Here is a 23,153-nt window from a genome sequence, read left to right as displayed (position 1 = left end):
ATGTTACTGCACGTGCATGTCCTGTAAAGTAAATAGTTTCCTTCCTCACATCCAAACGTGAATAAAACCAAATCAGCAGGATCATTATCAAATGTGAATGAACCTGTAACAGGGCATCAAATACTGTGATCGAATAAAAAAGCCTTGACTATAAAACATCGATGCATTTGGAGACCTATATATGTTGTTTGTGTGTGCGCGCCTGCAGAAGTGTGCGTAAAGAAGCGCGCGCACGTTCCTCTATGCAGATGGGAACTAAAACCTGATCAAAACCTCTCATATTGCGGAGGAATTATCGAGCTCCATTTGCCTATCAGGAGAGTTTTTGTTTATTCAAAGTGACTTAATGTGTTCTAATCGATTAGCTAATGTCTCAAGTAATCAAGGGCGATTTGGTGGGAGTCGTTGACCTCTCTTGGCTTTTGCGCCCCGGCTCTATAAGTGGGCTAAAGGGGGGTCAGCGCCAGGCGAGAATGCAAAGCCCCCCGAAATGACGGCTGATGTCAAGAGTTGAGGACAATTAGCCATTATTTGCGCCTCGTTGCGAGCTTTAAAGTCAAGTAATTGGATTCAGCCAATAACCACGTCGAAGTTAATGGAAACCCGTGCGGCCTGTCCGAGTCACTTATTATAGAGTTTAAAATAAGTTCCAAAAAAAATGTGAAAGTGGCTCAAATCGACATCATGGAAATCTGTCCATGGAAGCGGCCATCTGGTTCCTATCATTTAAGAGTTATTTTCTCCCAGTTCTTCAAGAGCATCAAAACACCTCTCCGCCATTAATGAGGAGAAAAGTTGCCAGCATATTGTGGACACTGATCCTCTGCATCCTCTGCACAGATATTTCTCTTTATCATCTTTAAACAAGCACTCCAATCTCCATCTCACCCCTCTGTCTAAATGTCAGGGATGGGCTTAAATCAAATTCCGATCATGCCAATATAACATTCGTGGCAGTACAGTGCAACCAAAAAAAAAGAAGGAAAAGTCTGTGCCTCGTGGTTGCCCTATATCTTCTGCAGGCGAGCAGCTCCAAAGCATTGCCTCCCAGCGCTACAGTGCAGACTGTTGTAGTGGCGGTGGTGGTGCTAGGGGGTAATTAGGCCGCGGCAGACCCTCTTTCCACCGAGGAGCAGTGATCTCAGCAGCATCAGCCAAACACTTTCTGACCACAAACATGGCTGCTAGCGCGTAAAAGTGGAATGGGTGGGTGGGTGGGGGGGGGGGGGGGGGAGCGCGTTCGTATAAAGACGACTGATGAGCGCAGCAGTGACGTGCAGCTGGTTGCGGATGAAAAAAAAAAAAGTTGCGTTGCATGACCGACAGACAGTGTTGAGTAGAATGCGACCAGCGTGAACAATAAATAAATATGTTTGTGGGTATTGGCACGCGAACACCCATTTATCCTTCGAATGGATCCAACAGAAACACACAGCATTTATTTAAATCGGGTTATTCGATGGTGCAGCTTTTGATTTGGACCAACATACACACAGCTCTGTCTACCAGCGGAGAAATATGGCATCAAGTATGCAGTGTCATTAAAAATAATAAAGGAAAAATAAAGATGTATCTCCGCATGGACACACGTCATCCGTCACAATCATCATCTCCTTGCATTTTTACGCTTAATCACACGTAATTTATCATTTCCACCTCTCCGGGCCTCAGTCTTCTATTTTCCACATCATTCGACAACAACAGACCTCACACTTATAATAATTATTATGAATTATAACACAGGGAAGCCACTGTAATTCCTTGGGTTGGAGTCAAGCAGGATTGAATTAACCAAATTCAGCCGACTGGCTCTTCTTATTTCAGACTTTTGTTCCAAATGACTTTCGCTTTGAGGCAATCACGAGAAACCAGCTCTACCTGCTCCACGTGCCATTTTTTCGTAATAAAAAGGAATGCTAATTATTAACTGGTATCGGTGGAAACAATAAAGCAATCGCAAGACAATAGGATTTGCAGTTTCGTTAACACTCCGCTGCCGTTACGCATGCAGAAAGACACAATTACAGGCCTTTTTACGCAACCCGCCTCATCTCACACTGATAATGCGCACAAATATGGCACACACCATTGTTGCAGATAGCACTAGTTCTAATGCGTAAAACCTGTTCCCATTCAACCAAAGAGTGAGCTCTGATGCATTTATTAAATAACATTAGCATTAATGATACTGCACGTGAGGGGCTTCCCTTCTCGCTAATACCGATGAATGCTGCTTTAATACGATTGTTTTCCCCCTTAAAGTGACTATTTATGCTTTTCTCTCCCCCCTCCCAACCTCCACCACCAACACGCATCCACCACAGCAGGAGCAGCCGGGGTATAGTCGTCTCTCTCTCTCTCTTCCCCCCCTCTTTTTTTTATGAGTGAGCTATTGTGCCCGAGGACAGGATCCCACACACACAATCTGAGGCCCGAGCCAACAAAAACAGGGGCCCTGACAGACAATGCTGCGCTTCACCTGCTCCAGCACCGTGCATCGCAATTATGCCAAGGACATGTACAGTTAGGTTTCATTCACCCTGCTGCAAAACAAGCGCCTCAGAATTAAAACCAGGGGAGAGGAGAGGAGAGGTGGTGGTGGGGGGAGGAGGGGAGAGGGGAGGAATTGTGCAGATAACAAATATGGGTGAGGGAGATGAGGGAGGAGGGGTCGTCCAGCTCCATATCTCCCCGGTGTTACAGTATTTTTTTTTTTGTTTTAAGCTGCATGGTTACCAGACAGTGAAATAGGAAATAGGAAAAAGGGAAAAAACAGCAACACACAAGATGCATCTCTGCACATCACTCGCCTGATTCATGCTCCAGACGACATTGATTCCCGAGCTATATAGGTGCCACGCCATCGATACACAATCAAATGTTATGCAACCAACGCTCCAGTCTCTGCAGCTCACGAAACACAAGAGGAGAAAGAAAGAAGAGAAAAAAAAACAAAAACAACAGGAGAGACCAGCATCAGATTTTTTTTTTTTTTGTGTTGCCATTACAGCCACAGTTATCGACTCACTCAGCCAAACACAGCGAAATTAAATCGCAGTTAGAGGAGATTAGTTATGAAAGTATTGTGATTATATCACCAACACACATCTCCAGCACACTGATTGTTCATTGATTACACCGAGAGGCGAAAACAACACAGCCTAACAAATATTTGATGCGCGTCTTTGAATACGACTCCAGCGCAGAATAAACCGGTGGTGCCAAATATAGCCCTGCAACATCCAAACATCGCGCACCAGGCCTGTATACATCTCAGAGGGTTTTAGCTGGAGGGGTTGGTGCTGCACACTTCAAACGCGAATATACCCATTGTTGTGAGCCACTTGGCCTGCATGAGATCCTGTGCTCTGAACTAGGGAGTTTAAAGTAAGAATCTTTTTTCTTTTTTTTTATTATACTTGAGGGAAACAATGAGTTCAGCTGCTTATTGCAAGGAGCAATTGTCAGGGGAGACTTAAGCTCAATTACTGTAGCCGTTCAGAATGGGGAGGGAAAAAATAGCAAAGACCAAAAAAAGAAGAAGAAAAAAAACACCAAGGCTATCAAGGAAGTGAATAAAAAATTTAGAGATATGAATAAAAATCGAGATGAAGCGTATCAAATATTTATTTTTTCCAGGGCAACAAAGGACTATAATACATTGACAGGCATGGGAACTATTGCCAGCACATGTCTATACAATACAGCTAAAACCGCCTCCAATTTTTGGACATTATCGGACATAACAGGATATCAGGTGGTCCCCAAAAAAAATGTTTTTTTGAGTGTCTTCCAACAATTTTTTTATCTAAAAAAAAGAGACAATATTCCATTTATTGCTTTTATGGTGCTTCAAGGAGAGAACAAGGGGTGAAACGTATTCTGATTGGCACAACACATAAAAGCTTGTATAAAAACGAAAATAGAAACACACACACGTTCCACACACACACACTCACACGAGAAAAAAAAACAGTTTTCCTCAGGGTCTCACTTATGCTCTGTCTCAAATTAAAAAACTGCAAAAAATAAAGATGATATATAGAGAGAGAAATGGAAGTTTATTTCTATTAAATTTGTTCACTTGCTTCAATGTCGCCTCAACATGCTACAAGAGGGCTGAATTGAAATATCCCAGAGAAATAAAATGAAAAAAAAAGATCCCCCAAAACTTCTTGTTTTCTAAAAACAATAAATTTACATGAAGAACTAACCGAATATTCAAAAACCCACTAAAACAGGAGGCACCAGATAAATAAAAAAAAGAAGTTTAAACAGACGCACCATATTTACAATTCCCATTAAATTACACATAAATAAATATATACATACATGAACACTGATTCCCTTATATAACCGCGAATCGTGTTGAAATTCAAAAAAGTTCAAGTTGGTCGCTTGGAGAGAGAGTTAGAGAGAAGAGTGTGTGAGAGTCTACAACTGAAGTCATGACAGGGAGCTCTGTGGAATTTCTCGTTGTTTTTCAAGTTTATTATTCACAATACTGATAAGAATTCATCCTCTTTTAGCTTCGGTGTGTTGTTTTTTTTCTCGTCACAATCGTAAAATGGAGATAGAGAGGGGTCGCTGGATTTCAGTCCATTCGTTGCAGCTCATAAAAAAAGGTGGAGGTGGAGGGAGTACATAAAAAGTCCTCTGGCTGAGGCTGTGGGCCTACACCTTTTTTTTCTCCCTCCCTCTGCCCCGGAGCTCATCCTCTGCAGCCTCCTTTTTTCTTTTCTTTTCCTTTCTTTTCTTTTTTTTTTAAATATCATTTCATGTGGTTCAGGTGTTGGAAGAAGCAGAAAATACTTGCGTCATTTCCTCGGTGGATCCAAAGTTTGGGATGTAAAAACAAAACCAACAAAAAAAAAAACATGTAAAACCACGCAAGATCAGGAAGTGGCACAATTAACTTTTATCAATAGTATTTATAAGGTATTTATAATATTTATATTGGATGGGTGGGGGCCAGGCCGAGGCCGAGGCGGAGGGGGTGAGGGCCGGTGTGGAAGCAGGGGCCCGGGGGGGGGTTTGGCCCTCAAGTGGAGGCGGGATGCATGGAAACATCACTTTCTGTGTTTCTCGTCTTTGTCTCCTCCTTTAGTGCCGTTATCGTGACTGTTTGGGTTGTTGTTGAGGTACATTTTGTCCATGGCTTTGATAGCCTCGGTCAGATAGTTCTGCATGGCCGTGATGGCCGCGCACAGCGCCGGGGTCCCAAAACCGTGCGAGATTAGACTGAAGTGGGTCAAGCAGCTCTGGATTCCCGGTTCGAGGATGGGCTGCGGCCGTGAGTTCCCGAGCGGCGTGCGGTCCTGGGACAGCAGGTCCGTGAACTCCTTGCAGACTTGCCTGTAACAGAGGGAGAGAGAGAGTGTCAGGCCCGTGGGCAAAACCCCCATCTGCAGCCACGACTCCAATGCACACAGACGTGTCCTGTAGAAGTGGCACGCAATACCCACGCAATACACGCCACACCATGATATCGTTTTACGCAAATCCCTGCTTGGCCTTTAATGTCCCGATAAAAAAATGATAAAACATGAAAGGACCAGAAAGTCAGTCATGTCTGCAGGTGGCTTTAAATCCTTAGTGTACCTTTTTTTTTTTTTTAAAGCAAAACTATATCTATTAATGTAATTTCTTCTTATTCTACTTTCGTTCTAAAAAATAAAACTTTGGGAAAAAATCGAAATACTCTCAGCTCATTGGCAGGGAGTTTTACTTCTATTATATATATAAATTCAGGGCCAAAAAAATCTTATGGAGGCAAGGGGAATATTTTGTTTCAGTGTTTAAACAAACAATATCAAAACAGTCTGAAAAAATACATCAATTCATGCGTTTATTCGTTCAAAGGACATTTCCTTGCATGGAACTTATAGCCCATATTACTTAAATGTATTCCCCTGTGAGTCCATGTAAAATAGATTCATGGGCTGGGCTATTTCATGGGTATCTTAATAACGCTCTGTAATAAGCGGTTATAGCTGACAGCTGTTTGATTATGGCGGCCCGTCATCAATATTAAACGCAGGCCGCTGCGCTTATCTGTGTCCCGCGCAAAGGACTTTCCCATGTTTCAAGTAAATGCGTGAAGGGGGAAAAAAACATGTCCAATGGCAGCGCTGGATGAGGACCAGCGATCTGTCAGTGTCACTGAAATCACAGGGCAAACAACAGCGCTGCTGTGCGCGTGGACGAGCGGAGAGAAACCCCATTGGACGCGCGTGCACGCAGCGGGGTACACTCATGTGCACTAATGTGTTTTGTGTATTTTCATTATCGTCATTAATTGATCATATTGTATCAATGAAATAAATTTAAAAAAAGACAACGTAATGGAATACGTAATTAAGAGAGATGTCATGTGTAGTGTGTGTGTGTGTGTGTGTGTGTGTATGTGAGAGAGAGGTTCCTAATCAAATTAATTGACAGGAGACACCATGTATCAGAATCTAAGTAGGAACACATAAACTGTATGTGTGTGTGTATTAATTAATATTAGGTTGGTAAATAATTATGTATAGACCAACATGTACAAAGATATATATTTATTTTATTTTATGATTAAAATGAATAATTATTATCAATATATAAATGCATGCTAAAACAAACACGTTAAGAGGGAATGCACGTTTAAAATAAACTTTTTTTTCAAATGAAAAAAAAATGTATGTGCAATACAATTAATGCTGCTCCACACTTAGCTGCAGAGATGTGTGTGTGTGTGTGTGTGTGTGTGTGTGTGTGTGTGTGTGTGCGTGCGTGCGTGTTTGCAAACTGTTAAGTACACAAGACACACACACTGGGCATGCACAGACAGGGGGTGAGGGGGGGGTGGGGGTGCATTTCGGTGCAACACCGAGTGAAATGTGATAATAGCACTTACTTTGTGGCCAATAGCATGTTTTTTCTTTGGACTTGTTCGTTTGGGTCGGAATGCTGACGGTTTACATATTCAGCTACTGCCTTGGATGGAAACTCGGTCTCGCATACGTAACCAAAATCCCTGGCAAGATGCACCGCCTCGCCTGAGAAAAGGGAAGAGGAAGAAAAAAAATTAGATTGAATGTTGTTTGTGCTTATTGAATGTGGCCACATCAAATCCAGGGGCCAGTTCACACTCCTCGCACCCACACTTGATTAATCTGATGTGAGCCGAGGCTCCACTTGTGTTCACGCGTGCAGACAGCGGGGTTGTGGCACCTGTGCCTCCGTAACAACATTAATGATGATGAGAACAATAATAGCCCATAATAATAATACTAATAATAATAATAAAGCAGCCCCTGCGAGCTGTCAATACGCGTCCAGCCCCCCCTCCTCCATACCGTGAGAACGCTTTAGTGTGGAGGAGATACAATAAGTGGATATGAAATATAGACACAGGCATCATGCTTAACACCATGTCATTGATTACCAATGCCCTGCGCATTATTGGAAGTCCAGCAGATCACAGGGACATGCAATTTTAAAGGGCTATGTCTAAATCTCACGTTTCCTCCTGCACATACTTCAGCTATGAGAATCACTGCAGGTTTCAGTCTGAGCTCGGTTTTTTCTTCTCCCCCCAAAGTCCTTGGTTTTAATTTCCTGAAGCAGTTGAGTTTGACTGCGGGGCTTCCTGTCCATAAGCCCCGTGCTCCGGAAGAACGCATGCGCCAATTAGCATCAAAAGCTCAAGTCCAGTAAACTCGTTTTCCATAAAATGGAGGGGACCATAAACAATGACAGCTCTCCAAAAAACACAGTGGATCTTCCCTAAATGACCGACTGCCTTCAATGCCCCCCTCTCCCCACCCCTCTCTCTCTCTCTCCCTATCTGCCACCAGCCGCGTATTACTCACAATCATACATTTCTCCAGGCTCATTACAAATACAGCACCAAATTTCTACGGCGCACAATGAATATTGCATCCGGGCCCTCGTCTGTAATAATGATTAACAGGGACCAATGAACCGTCACGGGCTCTCACCTTTTGCAAACCCACAGCGCACCAAATACCACCGCACTGAATAATAAGGTTCAACTCAGCAAGCGAAATGGATTTATCCACACGCGTAAAAAGGCATCTCCTTACGCGCAACCATAACGGACTCATTTATTCTTTAATAGGCCCCAAAACATATAGCTCCCAATAGGTCAGAGCCACTCCATTTGCATGCAACAAAAAATCTTCAGTGAAAAACCCAAAAGCGTAGAGAGGGGGAAGCAGAAGCTATTAACGGAAGAATTAAGTCACCATTAAAAAACATCAGCCCCTGCGCGCGACTGTCGCCGTGGCCGTGGCTGTATTCATGTTTGAAACAATGCAGGGTTAATAAATCAATCGACTTCTTCATCCGTGAGGTGAAACAGCTCAGCGGTGCCCAATAAACAAGCAGCACTCAATAATTAACTGGACTTCAACACAAACTCATCCAGCGTGTAAACTAGGCCAGCCGTGGACCTGCGAGTGCGCTCCTGCAAGCGAGGGCCAAACGCTGCAGAGCCACAAGAATTACCAGCACCGCTCTCTCTCTCTCTCTCTCTCTCTCTCTCTCTCTCTCTCTCTCTCTCTCTCTCTCTTCTTGTCTCCCACTCTGTCTCTCTCTCCACACTCTCTCACACAGACACACACACACACACATACACACATCCTTCATGGTTTATTACTTGCGAGGCAAAGTCGGTCCACATTACACGGATGAGCGCATATGCTGATTTAAAACACAGAGAAAGAACGAGAGGGAGAGAAGGAGAGAGGGAGCGAGAGAAAGAGTCCCAGCACCTGGTATCGCGGGAGCAGCAAGAGTGGGAACGTGATTTACGGCAACACCCGACTTACCCTCGACTAGTGACGTCAGCAAGGTGACGTTGGCTGCCTTGCGTCTGCCCGCAGGTAGATTCAAGCCGATTTTATCCAGCTTCTCCCTCAAAGATCTTCCTCCATTCTTAGACTTGGCCCTGTGACAGAGGAACAAAGAGGAAATTCATTGTAGTGGATGACTCTTTCTCTGAGTGGGCATTCATTTTGAGGATGGATATGTTCTTCATTCTGCAAAGATGCACGCCGCCCTCCAAATATATGGCTCTATGCATGTTTGAAATGGCCTATATAATATTGCAGTCTTGCATTTGTGAACAGGCAAAAATTGTGCACAAGCGAAAAGTCACTTATGCATTGCCAGATATTTTTACTTGGATGCATAGTGCTTATGTGCATCATATGAAACACATAGCTCCTTTTAGGCACTAATTAAGAGTGACTGCATGGGCTCAGTTTGGCTGCATGGCCTTATATACTCTCCTCCACATCCCTGATATACAAACTATAGCTATATAACACTATAAAAGATCCCTGTGCAGCCCTTCTTTCTGCAGCAGACAAATACTGTAGAAAATGAATAAATAAAAGCCTACTTAATAGGCAGGGCTGCGTGTCTGCAGCACTTCACTCGACAGTTCACCAGAGACCAATGTTTTCATGCGTAATGCCTTCACTGGGCCTATAGAGCTGAGGTTGAAACAGACTAGGCCTACATTAATTTAGAGAGGGAGGGCGAGAGAGAGCATGGGGAAGTTAATAGGGAATTTAACAGACCCCTCCTGCTTTAAATGCAGGAGCTAGGTGTCATGGTTGGTCGATTTTAATTATTCTTGGTACAGAGGAGAGAGAGAGAGAGAGAGAGAGGCAGATGCATGCTCACAGAAAGAATGGATTGGCGTATAGAGTGAGAGAGCTCGAACGCCCTCGCACGCACGTACACACACGCACAGGTAGGTATTTTTTTTTTTTTGCAGCCCTCCACTTCACACTCACCTCCTCAGAACCCCGCCCAGCAGGGAGGCGTTGAGGCACTCGGGCGGCGAGAGGCGCCTCTGCACCTCGGCCACCGTGACCTTGTACTTCGACGTGGAGCTGAGCAGGGAGAGGCGGCCCGGTACCGAGCAGAACACCTCGTTGGGGTTCACCACCCCGCCGAAGAGACCGTCCTTGTTTACGGGGATGGAGGAGAGGTTGTTGTGCTTGGATAAAGACACTGGACCTATGGAGAGCCAGGGGAGAAAGAAAGCGAGGGAGAGAGGTGGGAGGGGGGGTAGTAAGAGAGGACAGGGATGGAGGGGGGAGAGAAAGAGAGAGAGCGTGCTCAGTGAATTTCATGCAATGCAGAGCCTTAACTAAATGGGAAGGGGGGATTTAGGCCTTGGTTTTGAGAGTTTAGCACCACATGTGTACACTTTAAGCAACAACATGTAATCATATTAATAACGATAATAATAATAATAACAATAATAATAATTGGATCATATTCTTGTAAATACAATCATTACTAGTTGCCACAATTTTCGTTCAACTATACAAATGTCCAATATTTCCATTCATGTTCCTTCAACATTAAAAAACACTGGCCAATGTTTTTTTGCGCACAAATCTCTCAACAGCAATACCCCCCCAGGGCCTGTGCGATCCCCCCAGGCACCATATTTTAGAACATAGGATAAGAGGGATACAATTATTAATATTATTATCAGTAGTATTAGCGTGCGTCACACCATGCCTCGACTCAACCGAGAGATTTGGCAAAACGGTGCCAATTGTGACACAGATCTTCGGTATCCAGCACAGCACCACGCAACGGCCCGTGTGTGATTTCATTGCACTGGGCTTGGTTGGTTGCTTGGGTGGGTGGGTGTGGTGGTGGTGGTGGGGGACTCAGCACACTACTGCGCTTTCCACCGTTTTTTGGTGTTGCAGTAACAAAGGGGGACCGGCCGTGCGTCTTTTTGGATAGATCACTTGTGACATTAATGGCTCAGGGGAGCCTAATAGAGACAATAGGAGCTAAACGAACTCTTGAGATTACTAATATAAGAAGCCAATTATCACGTCGATGCGCAGATAGGCAGACTCCAAAAAGAATGAAGAATTGAGGGGAGGGGGGGGGGGGCTGTGACGGAAATAAAGACCAAAAAAAGAACGAAATTTCAGCTCCATGTCTGATCTTGTGAGCTCTAATCTGACCCGACAATGCGTTTTTAAACTTGACCATGGAAACAGGCGTCCTCCTGGTACTGTACCAATAATTGTTTGACAGCAAATAAGTCGAAATGAAGCAATATAATCCAAGAAAGCTTCACCAGAGACCTGTAAGTATGAAAATCACATTTGGAACCGTTGGGGACCATGTCGGAGGAAGGATTTTTGAATTCCCTCTAAATGACAGCATAAGGCTCATCCAGCGGCACCAACTTCCATTTTAGATTTGACCATGCAGTGATTTCCAGCTCTATATTAGCCTGCGTGCACCGCTCCGAGTGCCAGGATCGTCTATATAGCTCCGTGCGTCTTTGACCATCAACACCACGGGCCCCCACAAAGCCCACCAGCTCTATACTCATCTCCACGCCTGCTCTGAAACGCTGACAGTAAATTCCATCAGCGAGAGGTGGTGGAGAGACGAAGTAGAAAAAAAAAAAAATAGGTGCAGCCAGTTTGATGCACTTGGAAACCATGTAATGAAAAATAGGCTACTGCATATTAGGATCAGTCAGGCGTTACCGCATTGCATTGAGTCCTCTCAGGCAGAAATGGTGCATGGTGCGCGTGTGTGTACGTGTGTGTGTGTGCATGTGTGTGCGCCCAGCCTACAACATGCATGCTATCTCGGAGGAAAGCGCTTACCTTTTTTAATTACAGTCTGGTCGGGGATGTGAATTCCTTGATCCTCAACAGGCTGCGACACAAACGCAACAAAAAAGAAGAAGATGGACAATTTTAGAACACAAAAGGAAATGGGGCAATAACATATCTGTGTGCATGCACGAACAAAAGCCACGGGCACGATCAGCCAACACGGAGGCTCTGGAGGCCCATTCCTGTTATTATTGTCCAGGAGTGTTTTCACTGGCTTTTTATTTTTCTTTATTTTTCCACTGATGGACGCGTTTCCAACAGATCACAAACTGCAGACTTAAATAACGACGCCGTGTCGCCCCATAATCCTGACCTAATTCCGCCCTCATACTGGCTCCACTCACAGGGAAACTTCTAATCTAGATTGGATAGTAATTACGGCGGTGCAGCCTATTAAAGGCCTATGAACTAATTAGAGGATTATGGGTGTTTGTTTCTGATTTAAAAAAAATTGGGAGGAATGATCCCAATAAGGATGATACTTATTATAATTATTATTATTATTGACCGTGTTATCGTGCATCTTTTTTGCTAATCGACCTAAACTCAATTCTGGTTGAGTGGTGCAGGCAGCACGGCCATCTCGATGTTATTGTAAACTGATAAATTAAATAAAGTCAGAAGACACGAACAAGCCCTTGTTAAATCACAGGCGCACAGTGTGTGTTGTTTCTTTTTTAAATCCATTTACTTTAATTTGAGTTATTATACTGAACAGCACAACATTGGATCTGGCTATAACAGCGTTTCAAAAAAGATCTGTTTAAAATATTATAACCGAGCTCAGAATATTTTTTTGTCATGCTGATTTTTCAGGCAGTGAAAAATGGCCGCATTAAGAAGAACAATGAGCCCGAACCTGACTAATTAATAATAATAATTGAATGTATGTCCTTTATAAGACTAGTAAAAACAATGAAAACTGTTTTATAACATTTTTCAAATAATTGTGTATATTAATACCAGTAACACATCAAATGTAGGATATTTCTGTGAGAAGTAATAATAATCAAAAGAGAATAACGTAAAAACATCACCATCATTACTCGTTGTAATTATAACAATAATGATCAACAATTATAGTAGAGCTCAACTGTTCCTTATATTAACACCAACACCACGTTTTATTAATTGTTTAGGTCACAACCCAGCAGGGACACGCTGTCTCACCTGAACGTCTTCTAAAGAGTGAGGTATTCCATGGATAGAGATAGAGTCCGACAGTCCCGAGTCGAGACCGTGGCCGGACGGCAGCAGCACTTCCCTGCGGTAGTCCCGGCACAGCTGGTGCGGCAGGCCGCGGTGCTGGTGGAGCAGGCCGCTCTCCTGGGCCTGCCGCTGGCCCGGCCAGCCCGGGTGCTGCGGCTGCTGCTGGGCGTGCAGCGAGTTGAGGGAGTAGGGGTCGTTGACGTGCGAGTAAGGGTCCTGAGACTGCGGGTAGATGGGCTGGTAGGGCGGGGGGAAGTACGGGGGCTGGAAGTCCGAGTTCGGCGTGTGGGAGAGCGGCGGCGCGCTCGTGTAGGGACTCTGGCCCACGCCGCCCAGCTGAGGTAGCCTGGCTGTCCCATTGCTGGTGCCGTCGTGACGATCCTGGCAAAGAAGCACACGGAGAGGAAGGTTGATTAGAGCGTGAACACATTTAAAACACAAAAAAAGACTCAGCGTAAACGTGCGTGTTTGTCCTCTTTGTTTTTACTGGGTGTTCTGCGGGCTGGTGTCAGGGCATTATCAGATATGGCCCGAGTGGATGACAGGAATTCGACCAATTTATACATTTAACTCAATTTTTTTACAAAAACACACAACATGTCAACACAGCCGCTACACCTTCACATTTTTTTTTTTTAGTGAATAAAATTATGGGATAATACGTTTCAAAAAAGTTAAATGAAACAGAAATTCCGGAGGTGAAATGTCCTCAAATAAATTTGCATCATATCACTTCTTTTTTTTACAATATGTCCCGCGGGCTTTACGCGTGCAAGCTTAGCAAAACATGAATCACCTGGAGGGGTAAAAATTATATAAATATTATTAGTATACAGCAAAAAAAATCTGATAGACTAGATAAACAATACCCCCAAGTATGTGACGCGGTGAGGCTCCGGCAACTTACCATCGCGGAAAAACTGTGCACCAACATCTGAAAGGATTTAGTGCGACTCAAGCAAAGAATAATGGGTCGAAAAAGACACTATTTGGAGTCGGGGCGAGCAAAAGTGGAATAACCCGCAAACCAGGAAGAAAAATATCGATATTTTTGCCCCCGAAAAAGACTTCTTCTTCTTTCCTGCAAGACCACAATGGCCCCGGCGATCAGATATGTGCCACAGTAGCAGGACGATAATCCATCAGAAAGAAATGGTTAGATCCCCGCTGCCCTTCATCCGGAGCTATAAAAAATGCAGATACTCGGTGGCGTCTTTGTGGATTTTTTAGGTCGAAAAGTTTCTCTCGGTGAAAAAAAGAAACACCCCTCTTCTCCTCGTCGCTCTCCTGGCTTCTATCACACTGCTGCCGTCCCCTCGTTTGCGCTCATATTAGCGAAAATAGCCGCTTCTTCGTCTCCTCTTCTCGGACTCCTAATGGAACGCGCTCATGGCTATTAATATCACAGGAATACTTAATAACGATAACAACAACAGGGGAAAAGACCGGGTTGAGAGTGGCTGAGGCGCAGGACGCAACTCGAGGCAGGAGTCTGAGCTTAAATGACGTCCATTGAAAGGAGGAATCAGTATATCTAATCAGAGATGGGGAGGGAGAGAGAGAAAGAGGGAGTGAGCGAGAGAGAGAGTGTGGAGGGAGTGAAGAGAGAGCGAGACAAAAAAGAGGGATATTCACTCTCGTCTGGCGAATCAGAGAGTGAGGAAGGAGGAGGAGGAAGAGGAGGGGGGCTTTTTCTAAAAGGGGGGTCCCAGGGCCAAAGCGCAAAAAAGTAGAATAAAGATACGGGAATATAGGGAGGTGGACAGCAAGCCAGGGGTTGGGGAAGGCAGGGGAAGGGAACAATTGTGCACCTCTCAACTGGGTGAAAAATCCAGCAGACTCATACACGGGCACTGCAGCCGGCTCGTATCCACCGCTCATCCCTTTGTTTTCCACCTCAGACTCCGACATAGAGCTGTCCTCCACGGGTCTCCTCTCTCTCCCCTGCCGAGTCAATCCACCGGTTCCTCCTCGACTCCAAAATCGCACAGAGGCTAACTTTTTAACTTTGACCCGGAAAGACGGAGAAAGGGAGAACACAAATAAAATTCCTAAAAGTCTGTCTGTCTTTAGGGCCGCTCGGATCCGGCGCTCGAACCAACTTTTACGCACGACTGTAACAGCTCCAACAGCGCTTCCTGCTCCAATCACACGTTTTAAAAAATGACCAAACACCGGCTGGGCACCGGTTTCGATTGACAATTTTGTTCCATGTTTTTATTTTTGCGTTGACACAACCGGGAAGACACTTTCGCCTGCAAACTGGCACAATCGCTAAGGCGCCGAGCTTTTTGTTTCCCTGCTCCCGCGAGCGTCTCTATCCTTCCCAGGACTGGACGCGCGGCCGAAAACACGTCGGACTGGCTTCTCTACTCCCCAAACAAGTCCCCGATATTGCTGCACAACTTTGCGCCCACAACAACAGCCACTCAGTGTATGCACACACATGCATGCACAGACAGCTGCACGCAAAAATGCAAGCAGCTCAAATTGCACGGATATTAAAAGTGAAGGGTAAATGCCCGTGCAATTTACGCAATAAATAAAGCAGACCATGTTAGCGCTTAGTGCTGTCAATGAAATTAAAAAATATATATATATTTGTTTTAATTAAATATGACAAGCAATGATTTCACGTGTCATTTAATATCTGTAGGTATGTGTAATGTGAATTAAAATAGAAAATAAAACAGTGGCACGAATTTATTCATCTAACTAAAATATTTGACAAACTTGTTATTATAATTATAAATATTATCAGACTACGTACAGACAGGCTACACAAAAATAAAATCTTACAAAATTAGTAAAAATACAATGATTATTCCTCCTTAACACGACTATGCAAGGATGACATACGTGGACTAAAAACATAAAGACATTTCCATAAAATAATTTCTCTTAGTAAAGTTTTAAAAATATATATTTTTTACATGGCATGACACAATTTAAAAAAATTAAAAGAAGCAGCCCCTTACCTCGCAATCTTCATATTTAATGTTATCAGTTAATTTCCAAAGCATTTTCATGGGTTGTAGAGGTGGCTGGTATTTAGAGTGTGTGGGTATATCGCCTTATATCGCCCTTGTTTTCAGTCAGTGAATTGTGCTTCCCCCGCTCAGAAAAAAACTACTTTTTATTGAAGCTGTGTGTTGCTCGCTGTCTGTCTTGCGCTCTGAGGTCTCCCTCTAATGGTGGAAGTACATGGGGCTGGAGCAGCTCTGTAATAACGCTGGCACAGGGCCTCATTAGCATATCAACAGCCGTTTGATTTTTCTCTCCCCCCCCTCGTCTGCTCACACAACACCAATGGACACCGCACAGGTAAAAAAAAAAAAAAGCGAAGCATTGGCACATGCATTATTTGACATCATTTCTATACCGTTCATCGGTGTGTGTGTGTTAGTGTTTGTTAAGGGGATGGGTGCAGGGTATTGTCATGCTTCGGGACCTGCTTGCACATGGGAAGGTTTTATGATCATTTTGCATGTCTTTCCAGGGGTAAGGAAAAGCACACAACACCCCAGAAATAATAATTTAAGAACATTTATTTTATTCATAACTTATTTTGAAACGAGCAAATATCTGTCCTGTGAACTTTTGGCATCTGATTCGCTCCTTTTACGCACGACCCAGCGTCTTATTGATTAGTTATCTTGATGTGAAAACACTGTACCTATATGCAAATCCTCCCCCTGCCACACACCGACCTGTACTTCTCTTTTCTTTTTCTTAAACTCCCAAACTGTTATTTTAATCCCATTGAGAGTGGAGACCTTGAGAGGCCATTCTTTCAATGTTATGTTAAAAAGGGGTGAACCATGCAATTCGGAGCGGCTCTACAGGTCCATTGACGACATGTAAGGGCGCATGGGTTTGGAGATAAGGTGGGGGGGACGTCAATAATTAACACAACAACATGGCCTTGTTTCACTTCAAATACCGGTTCGGTTAGAGGGGGGGGGGGACATGTCTCGGCCACTGTCGCCGGCCGAGCCTTCACCTCAGCGGGTCGTGGGTCAGGAGACAGGTCGCCACATCTTTAAGGCGTTGGCCCCCGGATTACCATTTGTACTAACACCCTATTTTTACGCGCAGTTGTCATTAATGATAATGGAGCGATGATACTGACAATGACAGCCATGCACGCTTCTAGAAACTGTGTCTGGGGTGGTTGTAGTTTTTTTTTGTAAAGGAGTGAAACTCGAGCGTTCTCAGGAAAAGTCGTCTCTTAACCCCCCCACCCCACCACACACACACACCTCCCTCAGAAAGCAAGGCCAGGTTTGCAATTACGCACAAGCAACTTAATAAAGACTAAGACTTTCTCCACAAGTTTGCGTATGGATACGAGACATGTAACAGCTGCACGCACACGGAGATTTATGAAAAGTTACAGTGCGCATCGAGGGCTCGTCGCAGTGTTTAGAATACGGTTTGAGTTTCAGTCAACCTCTTTATGTCGTTTTTATCCATTTCTAGTTGATTTCAAAAACACACCCTTTACGTTACGATCTGTCTGGAAGACGCACGGAGACTTTACAAGCTACAACAACATGCGATCAACATCCAGAGCAAAGCAAGCAGATGGATCATTTTTGGAGTTGGAAAAAACAACAAACATCTCAACATCAAATATATGAGCGTGTAGTCACTGTACCAGCTCTCCTTACTAAAAACAATCCACCGTGCCTCATCCCACAGCTACTCGACACTTTGACAGTTTTCTTGGATTTTTTCTCAGGCGTGTCTTTGTCTTAAAGTAAGAAGCACATACCTGCCAGTCCCCCATCTTGCCCATAATTGACATTCTTTGTCTTCTGCTGCCTTTTTCTGCTGGGTTTGTTTTTTTTCCTCGTCTTTTTTAGTCGATCCGTTGCTGTGTCTGTCTCATTGAGCCTTCAGATCCCGAACGTATACACCCTCTGTGTTCTCACCTGGACCGGATCGTCTCACCTGGCCATAAAAACGGTGTGAGGCCACCTGGTGACGCATGCGCACTGCGCCGGGTGTGGACGAGAAAGGAGAAACTCAAGGAGCAGGGAAGAAAAAGTGAAATGGCCTATTTGTCTGTGTGTGTGTGCTAGTTGGGTTTGTCATGTAATTTGTACTAGACAACAAGGTAATCGTGCTATTAAGCCACAGGTTATAATAATACAAAACCGGAAAAATAATTTTATATATGACAGTAATGCCACTGCTATGAATAACAAATATTTGCAGAAATGTTTCAATTTACACTTGTCCATATAAAATCCTGATAATTTATTTGAATTAAGTGAATTTCCATCTGAGATAAATGTTGATTATTGAAAGTGAGTAAATGTGTGTTGTGCACATGGAAAGTCAGACAACTATATTAACAATATAATAAAGATACCAATAATAAAGAGGAGTTCTAAGACAATATGCCTGCAAATTAAAGAGGATAAAATAAGGTTAAAATATCAAGTTTAAACAATTTCCTAGAGGTTTGTCTTCAACTAGGGCAAGAGTGAAAACTAACAGATCTCTTAAAGTTCCTTAAGTCAATTTGCCTATCCATCTTTTCTTACTTTTACCGTTTTGTCTTTGAACGAAAACATGAATTCTCGCCGCAAATGAAACTGTGTCAAGTTAAAAAACTTGAAGGTTAACTGCCAACATCATTACTTCTGCACAGAGAGCTCCCCTGCTTTTGTGAGGGTCATTATTTATTTATCCACTGTTTATTTCTAATACATACTTATGTAGACCCCTCGGGCCAAGAGCGAATGAGCTTTCCCTCCCTCTCTCTCTCTCTCTCTGTCTGTCTCTCTCTTACGCACGCGCGCGCGCACACACACGTACACACACACACTCACAGTGCAACATATGCGCTCACATAGGTGATAATGTTCCCAGCTTTAGTCCAAAACCCATTTTTTCAGAGAAAACACACAGACACACACACACACACACACACACACACACACACATTCAGAGCTGCGGAGCCCGTCTCCAGCAGACAGCTGCACGGATGCTTCTCCACTTCAGACACTGACATGAAACACATTTCATGCATGATCAGAGAATGCTGGACAAACTTCTCACAGGAAAAAAAAACTTTCTCTTTTTATTCCCCCCAATAAACCATTTATAGTTCATATTTTCCCCCCAAATATATAATTCCACACATGCATCTACAGATTTTCTCTTCTGGTGCTAATGTTTAAAACAAAGCCTTCATGTCTGACTTCAAAAGGCGCAGACATTTTAACTGCACAATAACTGAACAATACCTGCAGCTATATAGACCCAGACCTCTACCAGGCCTGGACAAAAGCAGGGGAGAGAGGGAGGCGGGAGGAGGATCTGAAATATTGTTTGGGGGGCTCTGCGCACTTTGGGGAGGAGTGGAGTTTTAACGCAGAGCTGTCGGAGAGTGGGGTTACTGTCTGACAGGAGCGCGGGGTCCCTTTTGAATATCCAGCCGTGTTTGTCTAGGGCTTGGTTTCAAGCACTTCCACCATGGCACGGGCCTCCGGCAACGTTCAGTTCACGAAAACGGCGAGGCTGTGTTTGATAGACGGTTGCACCTCAGGCACCTTGTACAGCCATTCCTATTGACATAAATGGCACTGATGAGTGTATTATTATTATTATTATTATTATTATTATTATTATTGTGCGTAATTTCTTCCGTAATTAATGCGTAATTCGAGGTGCCAAAATGTTCCACAAGGCTTTCCCCCACCCCTTCATGGATTCTGCTCCTTCCCTTTTACTTTCAAAATAATGATCAGTGGTGACGCTAAATCCTTGACCCCCAACATTTTGAGAAATTGGATTTGGAATATCATCTATAAGAAAAGAGGCACAGTGGGATTTGTTGCAAATTTGGTGGCTGTTGACACCAACAATGCCGTCACAGCCACAAAAGTTGTATACTAGCGCCATCTTCCTGCAGGATGAGAGCGGGGACACACAGTGTGGCAGGTAGCAGGAAACCATGATCATGTTGGCACAGTAAGTGAACGTTCCAAAGTGAAGTCTGTGGATCAAAAGGGACATTTTAAAAATAAGAGAAATTAATATATATTTGGAGAAATTCACAGAGGGGGAACAATTAAGTACAGTTGCAACTTAGGGATGTCGTTGGGGGGGATTTGTCCCAAAACACAGTAAAACCTAATGTAATCCTGTGGCGCCATCTTTTGGTCGTGAAAGGACACCAGCCTCCATTGAGTGACTGAGGCTTCAACAGTTAAACTGATAAGAATATAGACTAGAATTTAGTTTTATAAATTGACAGGGATCAGTTTCACACACTCCACTCATACAGAAGATTAAGACACTTTCCAATGTTTGTGTGTGTTTGTATATATACTCTCTATATATTTAAATATGTAGTGGTTTCAGAAAATATGAAGACACCTTTATTTTTTGCACACCGCATTGTATTTTAGGATTTGATAGTAAATTGATAAAATGACAATTATTTTCCCATTAGGATGGGCCTGTGCCACAGTTTGCAGCAAAGTGTCCAAATACTTTATAAATAGGAGATTTCTTGTTTTTGATTCATAAGAAAGTTGCAATCCTTATAAAAAAAACACTTTTGTCATTATGAGAACAATTATTTGATCAATTTAAGATAAACAAAATGACAATGTAATCTAATGAAATTGGAGCATTATAAGTAGTAGTAGTAGTTTTTTTTATAGAAACCCTATTCGAGAAAAAACGAAATATAATCCTAGTAAATATGAACAGTTACATTGTCATTATAAGCCTTCTATTATCTTTATCTTTAAACTGTTAGCGGCTGTAGTAGTTGTAGTGTTGTAGACGCCCAGCCTCTATGCATCTGGCGCCTACGTTTCCCATCATACATCCCGCTGCACGGAACGTGTGCACCAATAATTAGTGCTCGACGAGGAACAAGCTGCATCTGCTGGTCGTGACAGAGGAGAAGCAGAAGAACCCAAGGTTGTATGTGTTTATATGTATATCAATGTTTACCCATTGCTCCCACTGTCATATACATAAAGACAGTGTTCCTCCATCGGACTGAGGACCGGGTGTGTTTATGTCCTGTGTAAGTGTGTGTGTGTGTGTGTGTGTGTGTGTGTGTGTGTTAAGCTAGTTGAAGCTAAGGCTCGGTGGAACTGTCAGTTATATTCTTATCTAACGAAGCCAGACACGCACACGTGCTCGCCCATGAGGCCACAGTTTAACGATTTAGTGAACACACTCCTGTTTAGAGAGTGAGTGAGTGAGTGTGTGTGTTTGTGTATGTGTGTGTAGATGCGCTAAAATGCTCATGTGTCTCCTGTTGGTTCAGCTCGTCCTCTCCAGCAGCTCCGGGTCGCCGCTCTCTCTCCCTCCTGCAGAACCTTTCACTCGGGTAAGTCAACAACAGCAAGAAGTGACCTTGACCTGAAGGGTAAGTGTGCACTGTCTAAAGTGTGTGTGTGTGTGTGTGTGTGTCCTGACAGGTGTCCAACATGTCCGTGGACTGGGTCGGTTACGGGTACGCAGCGCTGATCGCTTCCGGCGGAGTCATCGGTTACGTCAAAGCAGGTACAAGTTTTCAAGTTTTATTTGTCACGTGCAGGTAAACGGTACAATGGAAGGTGCTGGACGAGGAGGAACAGGTCAGCTCAGCAGTGCAATAGTTACAATCAAATAAAAGCAAGGTAGAAAGGGTTTACTCCAAATAAATAAAAGTCAAATACAAGTTTAAAACCAAATACATTCAAAGGTGCAGCGTGCATTTGTTGCAAATTTGGTAACAACCTTTTACATCTTGATATCTGTGTTAATGTTTGCCGATACGAAAACTTAGCAATGCTTTTAAGGCCTTGGCACACTAGGCATGTGCTTTTTTCGTGTGATTAATTTGCATGTTAATACTTTTCAAAACCGGTATAAATGCTGTGATGTAATTTTTTGCAGTATCTTCAAATGCTTCATATATGTTAAATGTGTAATCCACGCTAAAAGTTGTATTTGTGTTATTTAAAGTTCTTTTATATTCAAGTGTATGGTTAAACTGTAAAATATCAAGCCTCAGCTATATTTGTCATCAGGATTTGATTAAAACCTCTGCGAATATATCATAATTGGTAATCTTTTTCTCCCAAATATTGGTATTGGCCCACAAAAATTTTAATCGGTTCGGTGAGCTCCAGTTACAATAACATTTACCCCCCTGAGAAGACCTCAGCTTCCTTGTTCATCCAATAATTTGTGTGCTTTGAAATCAACCCCACACCAGTGTATACATGCCCGGTGGATGTCATGTGCAGGTGTTGACGTGACGCCTGTTGTCTGTTCCAGGCAGCGTCCCCTCTCTGGCTGCAGGTCTCCTCTTCGGGGGCCTTTCAGGTTTTGGTGCCTACCAGATCTCCAACGACCCCAAGAATATTTGGGTTTCCCTCGGTTGGTACAATATATATTTTTCCATGTGTGTTTGTTGCATGTGGATAAATGAGATCTCCCTTTCTCTGTGTTATTCACTCATCCTATATTTGTCAACATTTACCAATATTTCCCACCACATACTGCTTTCCAGCTACTTCAGGAGCTCTGACTGGCGTAATGGGAAAGAGGTTCTATGGGTCCAGGAAGTTCATGCCAGCGGGCTTGATGGCTGCAGCAAGGTATCATTCAATTCATGTAGAACAAACTGGAGAAGTAATAATGATCAGTGCTAAGGATGGGCTGTTGTGCTCTGTGGAAGCAATTCTGTATTTTTACTTGGCAGAAAATATATAAAGTTACAAGTACTGGGATGTGTAAAAATGAACTAAACATGGATGGACGTGTTAAATCATGGGTTATGGGTTAGGTCGTGGGTCATATGTTAGCGGCTCCTGATTGGTCCTGATTAGGAGATAGTAACAGGTCGGGTATGGAGCTTTGCTGGTGTGAGTTGGCAAATATGGAGCCACACAGGACTCTGGCTCCTTTGCTGTTAATCCCTGATAGAAAACTTGCTCGTAATGTGACATTTCCTTTAAAGAAATCATGACTCTTCAATTTGTTGTGGTTGTACATCTTCCATCGCTCTGATACCACCTCTGTTATCTTCTCCCAGTCTTGTGATGGTGGGGAAGCTTGGCGTGTCATTGCTCCAGAAACCACAGCCGTCCTGAAGAAGTGAAGATTGTGAAGTGTGTCCCATCGTCTGCTTCAGGAGCCGTGTGTCATTCAGTGTTTAAATATATCTTTTGAAATATTTCCCATGTCACATGTTTGAAATATAATACTTTGTTTATATAATAAGAATGTCTG

At 43.4% G+C, this 23,153-nt stretch overlaps 2 protein-coding genes across 6 annotated transcripts; one reads left to right on the top strand and one right to left on the bottom strand.

The window, feature by feature from the left end:
• Nucleotides 1–5,069: 5,069 nt before the first annotated feature.
• On the bottom strand, nt 5,070–17,703 carry tfap2a (transcription factor AP-2 alpha). Of its 4 annotated transcripts, none has more exons than XM_053412526.1 (7): nt 17,671–17,703; nt 12,855–13,274; nt 11,673–11,724; nt 9,810–10,035; nt 8,835–8,953; nt 6,896–7,037; nt 5,070–5,355 (listed from the first exon to the last, which is right to left on the bottom strand). In XM_053412526.1, exons 1-7 carry the CDS (start codon nt 17,701–17,703, stop codon nt 5,070–5,072), a joined length of 1,278 nt encoding a protein of 425 aa, XP_053268501.1. The 4 variants fall into 4 exon arrangements, with proteins under 4 accessions (XP_053268501.1, XP_053268497.1, XP_053268500.1 ...); XM_053412522.1 differs by lacking the exon at nt 17,671–17,703 and adding an exon at nt 15,872–15,922; XM_053412525.1 differs by lacking the exon at nt 17,671–17,703 and adding an exon at nt 13,801–14,486 and having other exon boundaries at nt 9,810–10,029; nt 11,673–11,715; nt 12,843–13,274.
• Nucleotides 17,704–20,751: 3,048 nt separating this feature from the next.
• tmem14ca (transmembrane protein 14Ca) lies at nt 20,752–23,147 on the top strand. 2 transcript variants are annotated; one of them, XM_053412922.1, is made up of 6 exons: nt 20,752–20,843; nt 21,199–21,261; nt 21,353–21,437; nt 22,197–22,298; nt 22,432–22,519; nt 22,957–23,147. In XM_053412922.1, exons 3-6 carry the CDS (start codon nt 21,362–21,364, stop codon nt 23,012–23,014), a joined length of 324 nt encoding a protein of 107 aa, XP_053268897.1. In that variant the 5' UTR covers nt 20,752–20,843; nt 21,199–21,261; nt 21,353–21,361; the 3' UTR covers nt 23,015–23,147. The 2 variants fall into 2 exon arrangements, with proteins under 2 accessions (XP_053268897.1, XP_053268896.1); XM_053412921.1 differs by lacking the exon at nt 20,752–20,843 and having other exon boundaries at nt 20,986–21,261.
• The last annotated feature ends 6 nt before the right edge of the window (nt 23,148–23,153 follow it).

The sequence above is a fragment of the Pleuronectes platessa genome, chromosome 20 (assembly GCF_947347685.1).
Source record: "Pleuronectes platessa chromosome 20, fPlePla1.1, whole genome shotgun sequence".
NCBI classification, from domain to species: Eukaryota; Metazoa; Chordata; class Actinopteri; order Pleuronectiformes; family Pleuronectidae; genus Pleuronectes; species Pleuronectes platessa.
The sequence above is the reverse complement of the archived record's forward strand: the minus strand, read 5'-3'. Positions and strand labels throughout refer to the sequence as shown.

Bases quoted from the DNA above. Each gene is read 5' to 3' on its own strand.
- tfap2a (XM_053412522.1), bottom strand. From the start codon at position 15,922: ATGAAAATGCTTTGGAAATTAACTGATAACATTAAATATGAAGATTGC. The intron at 13,275-15,871 runs GTAAGGGGCTGC...CTTCTTTGCCAG, and splicing joins TTAAATATGAAGATTGCGAG to GATCGTCACGACGGCACCAG. The intron at 5,356-6,895 runs GTAAGTGCTATT...CCTCTGTTACAG, and splicing joins AACATGCTATTGGCCACAAA to GCAAGTCTGCAAGGAGTTCA.
- tmem14ca (XM_053412921.1), top strand. From the start codon at position 21,172: ATGCTCATGTGTCTCCTGTTGGTTCAGCTCGTCCTCTCCAGCAGCTCC. The intron at 22,299-22,431 runs GTTGGTACAATA...ACTGCTTTCCAG, and splicing joins GAATATTTGGGTTTCCCTCG to CTACTTCAGGAGCTCTGACT. The intron at 22,520-22,956 runs GTATCATTCAAT...ATCTTCTCCCAG, and splicing joins GGCTTGATGGCTGCAGCAAG to TCTTGTGATGGTGGGGAAGC.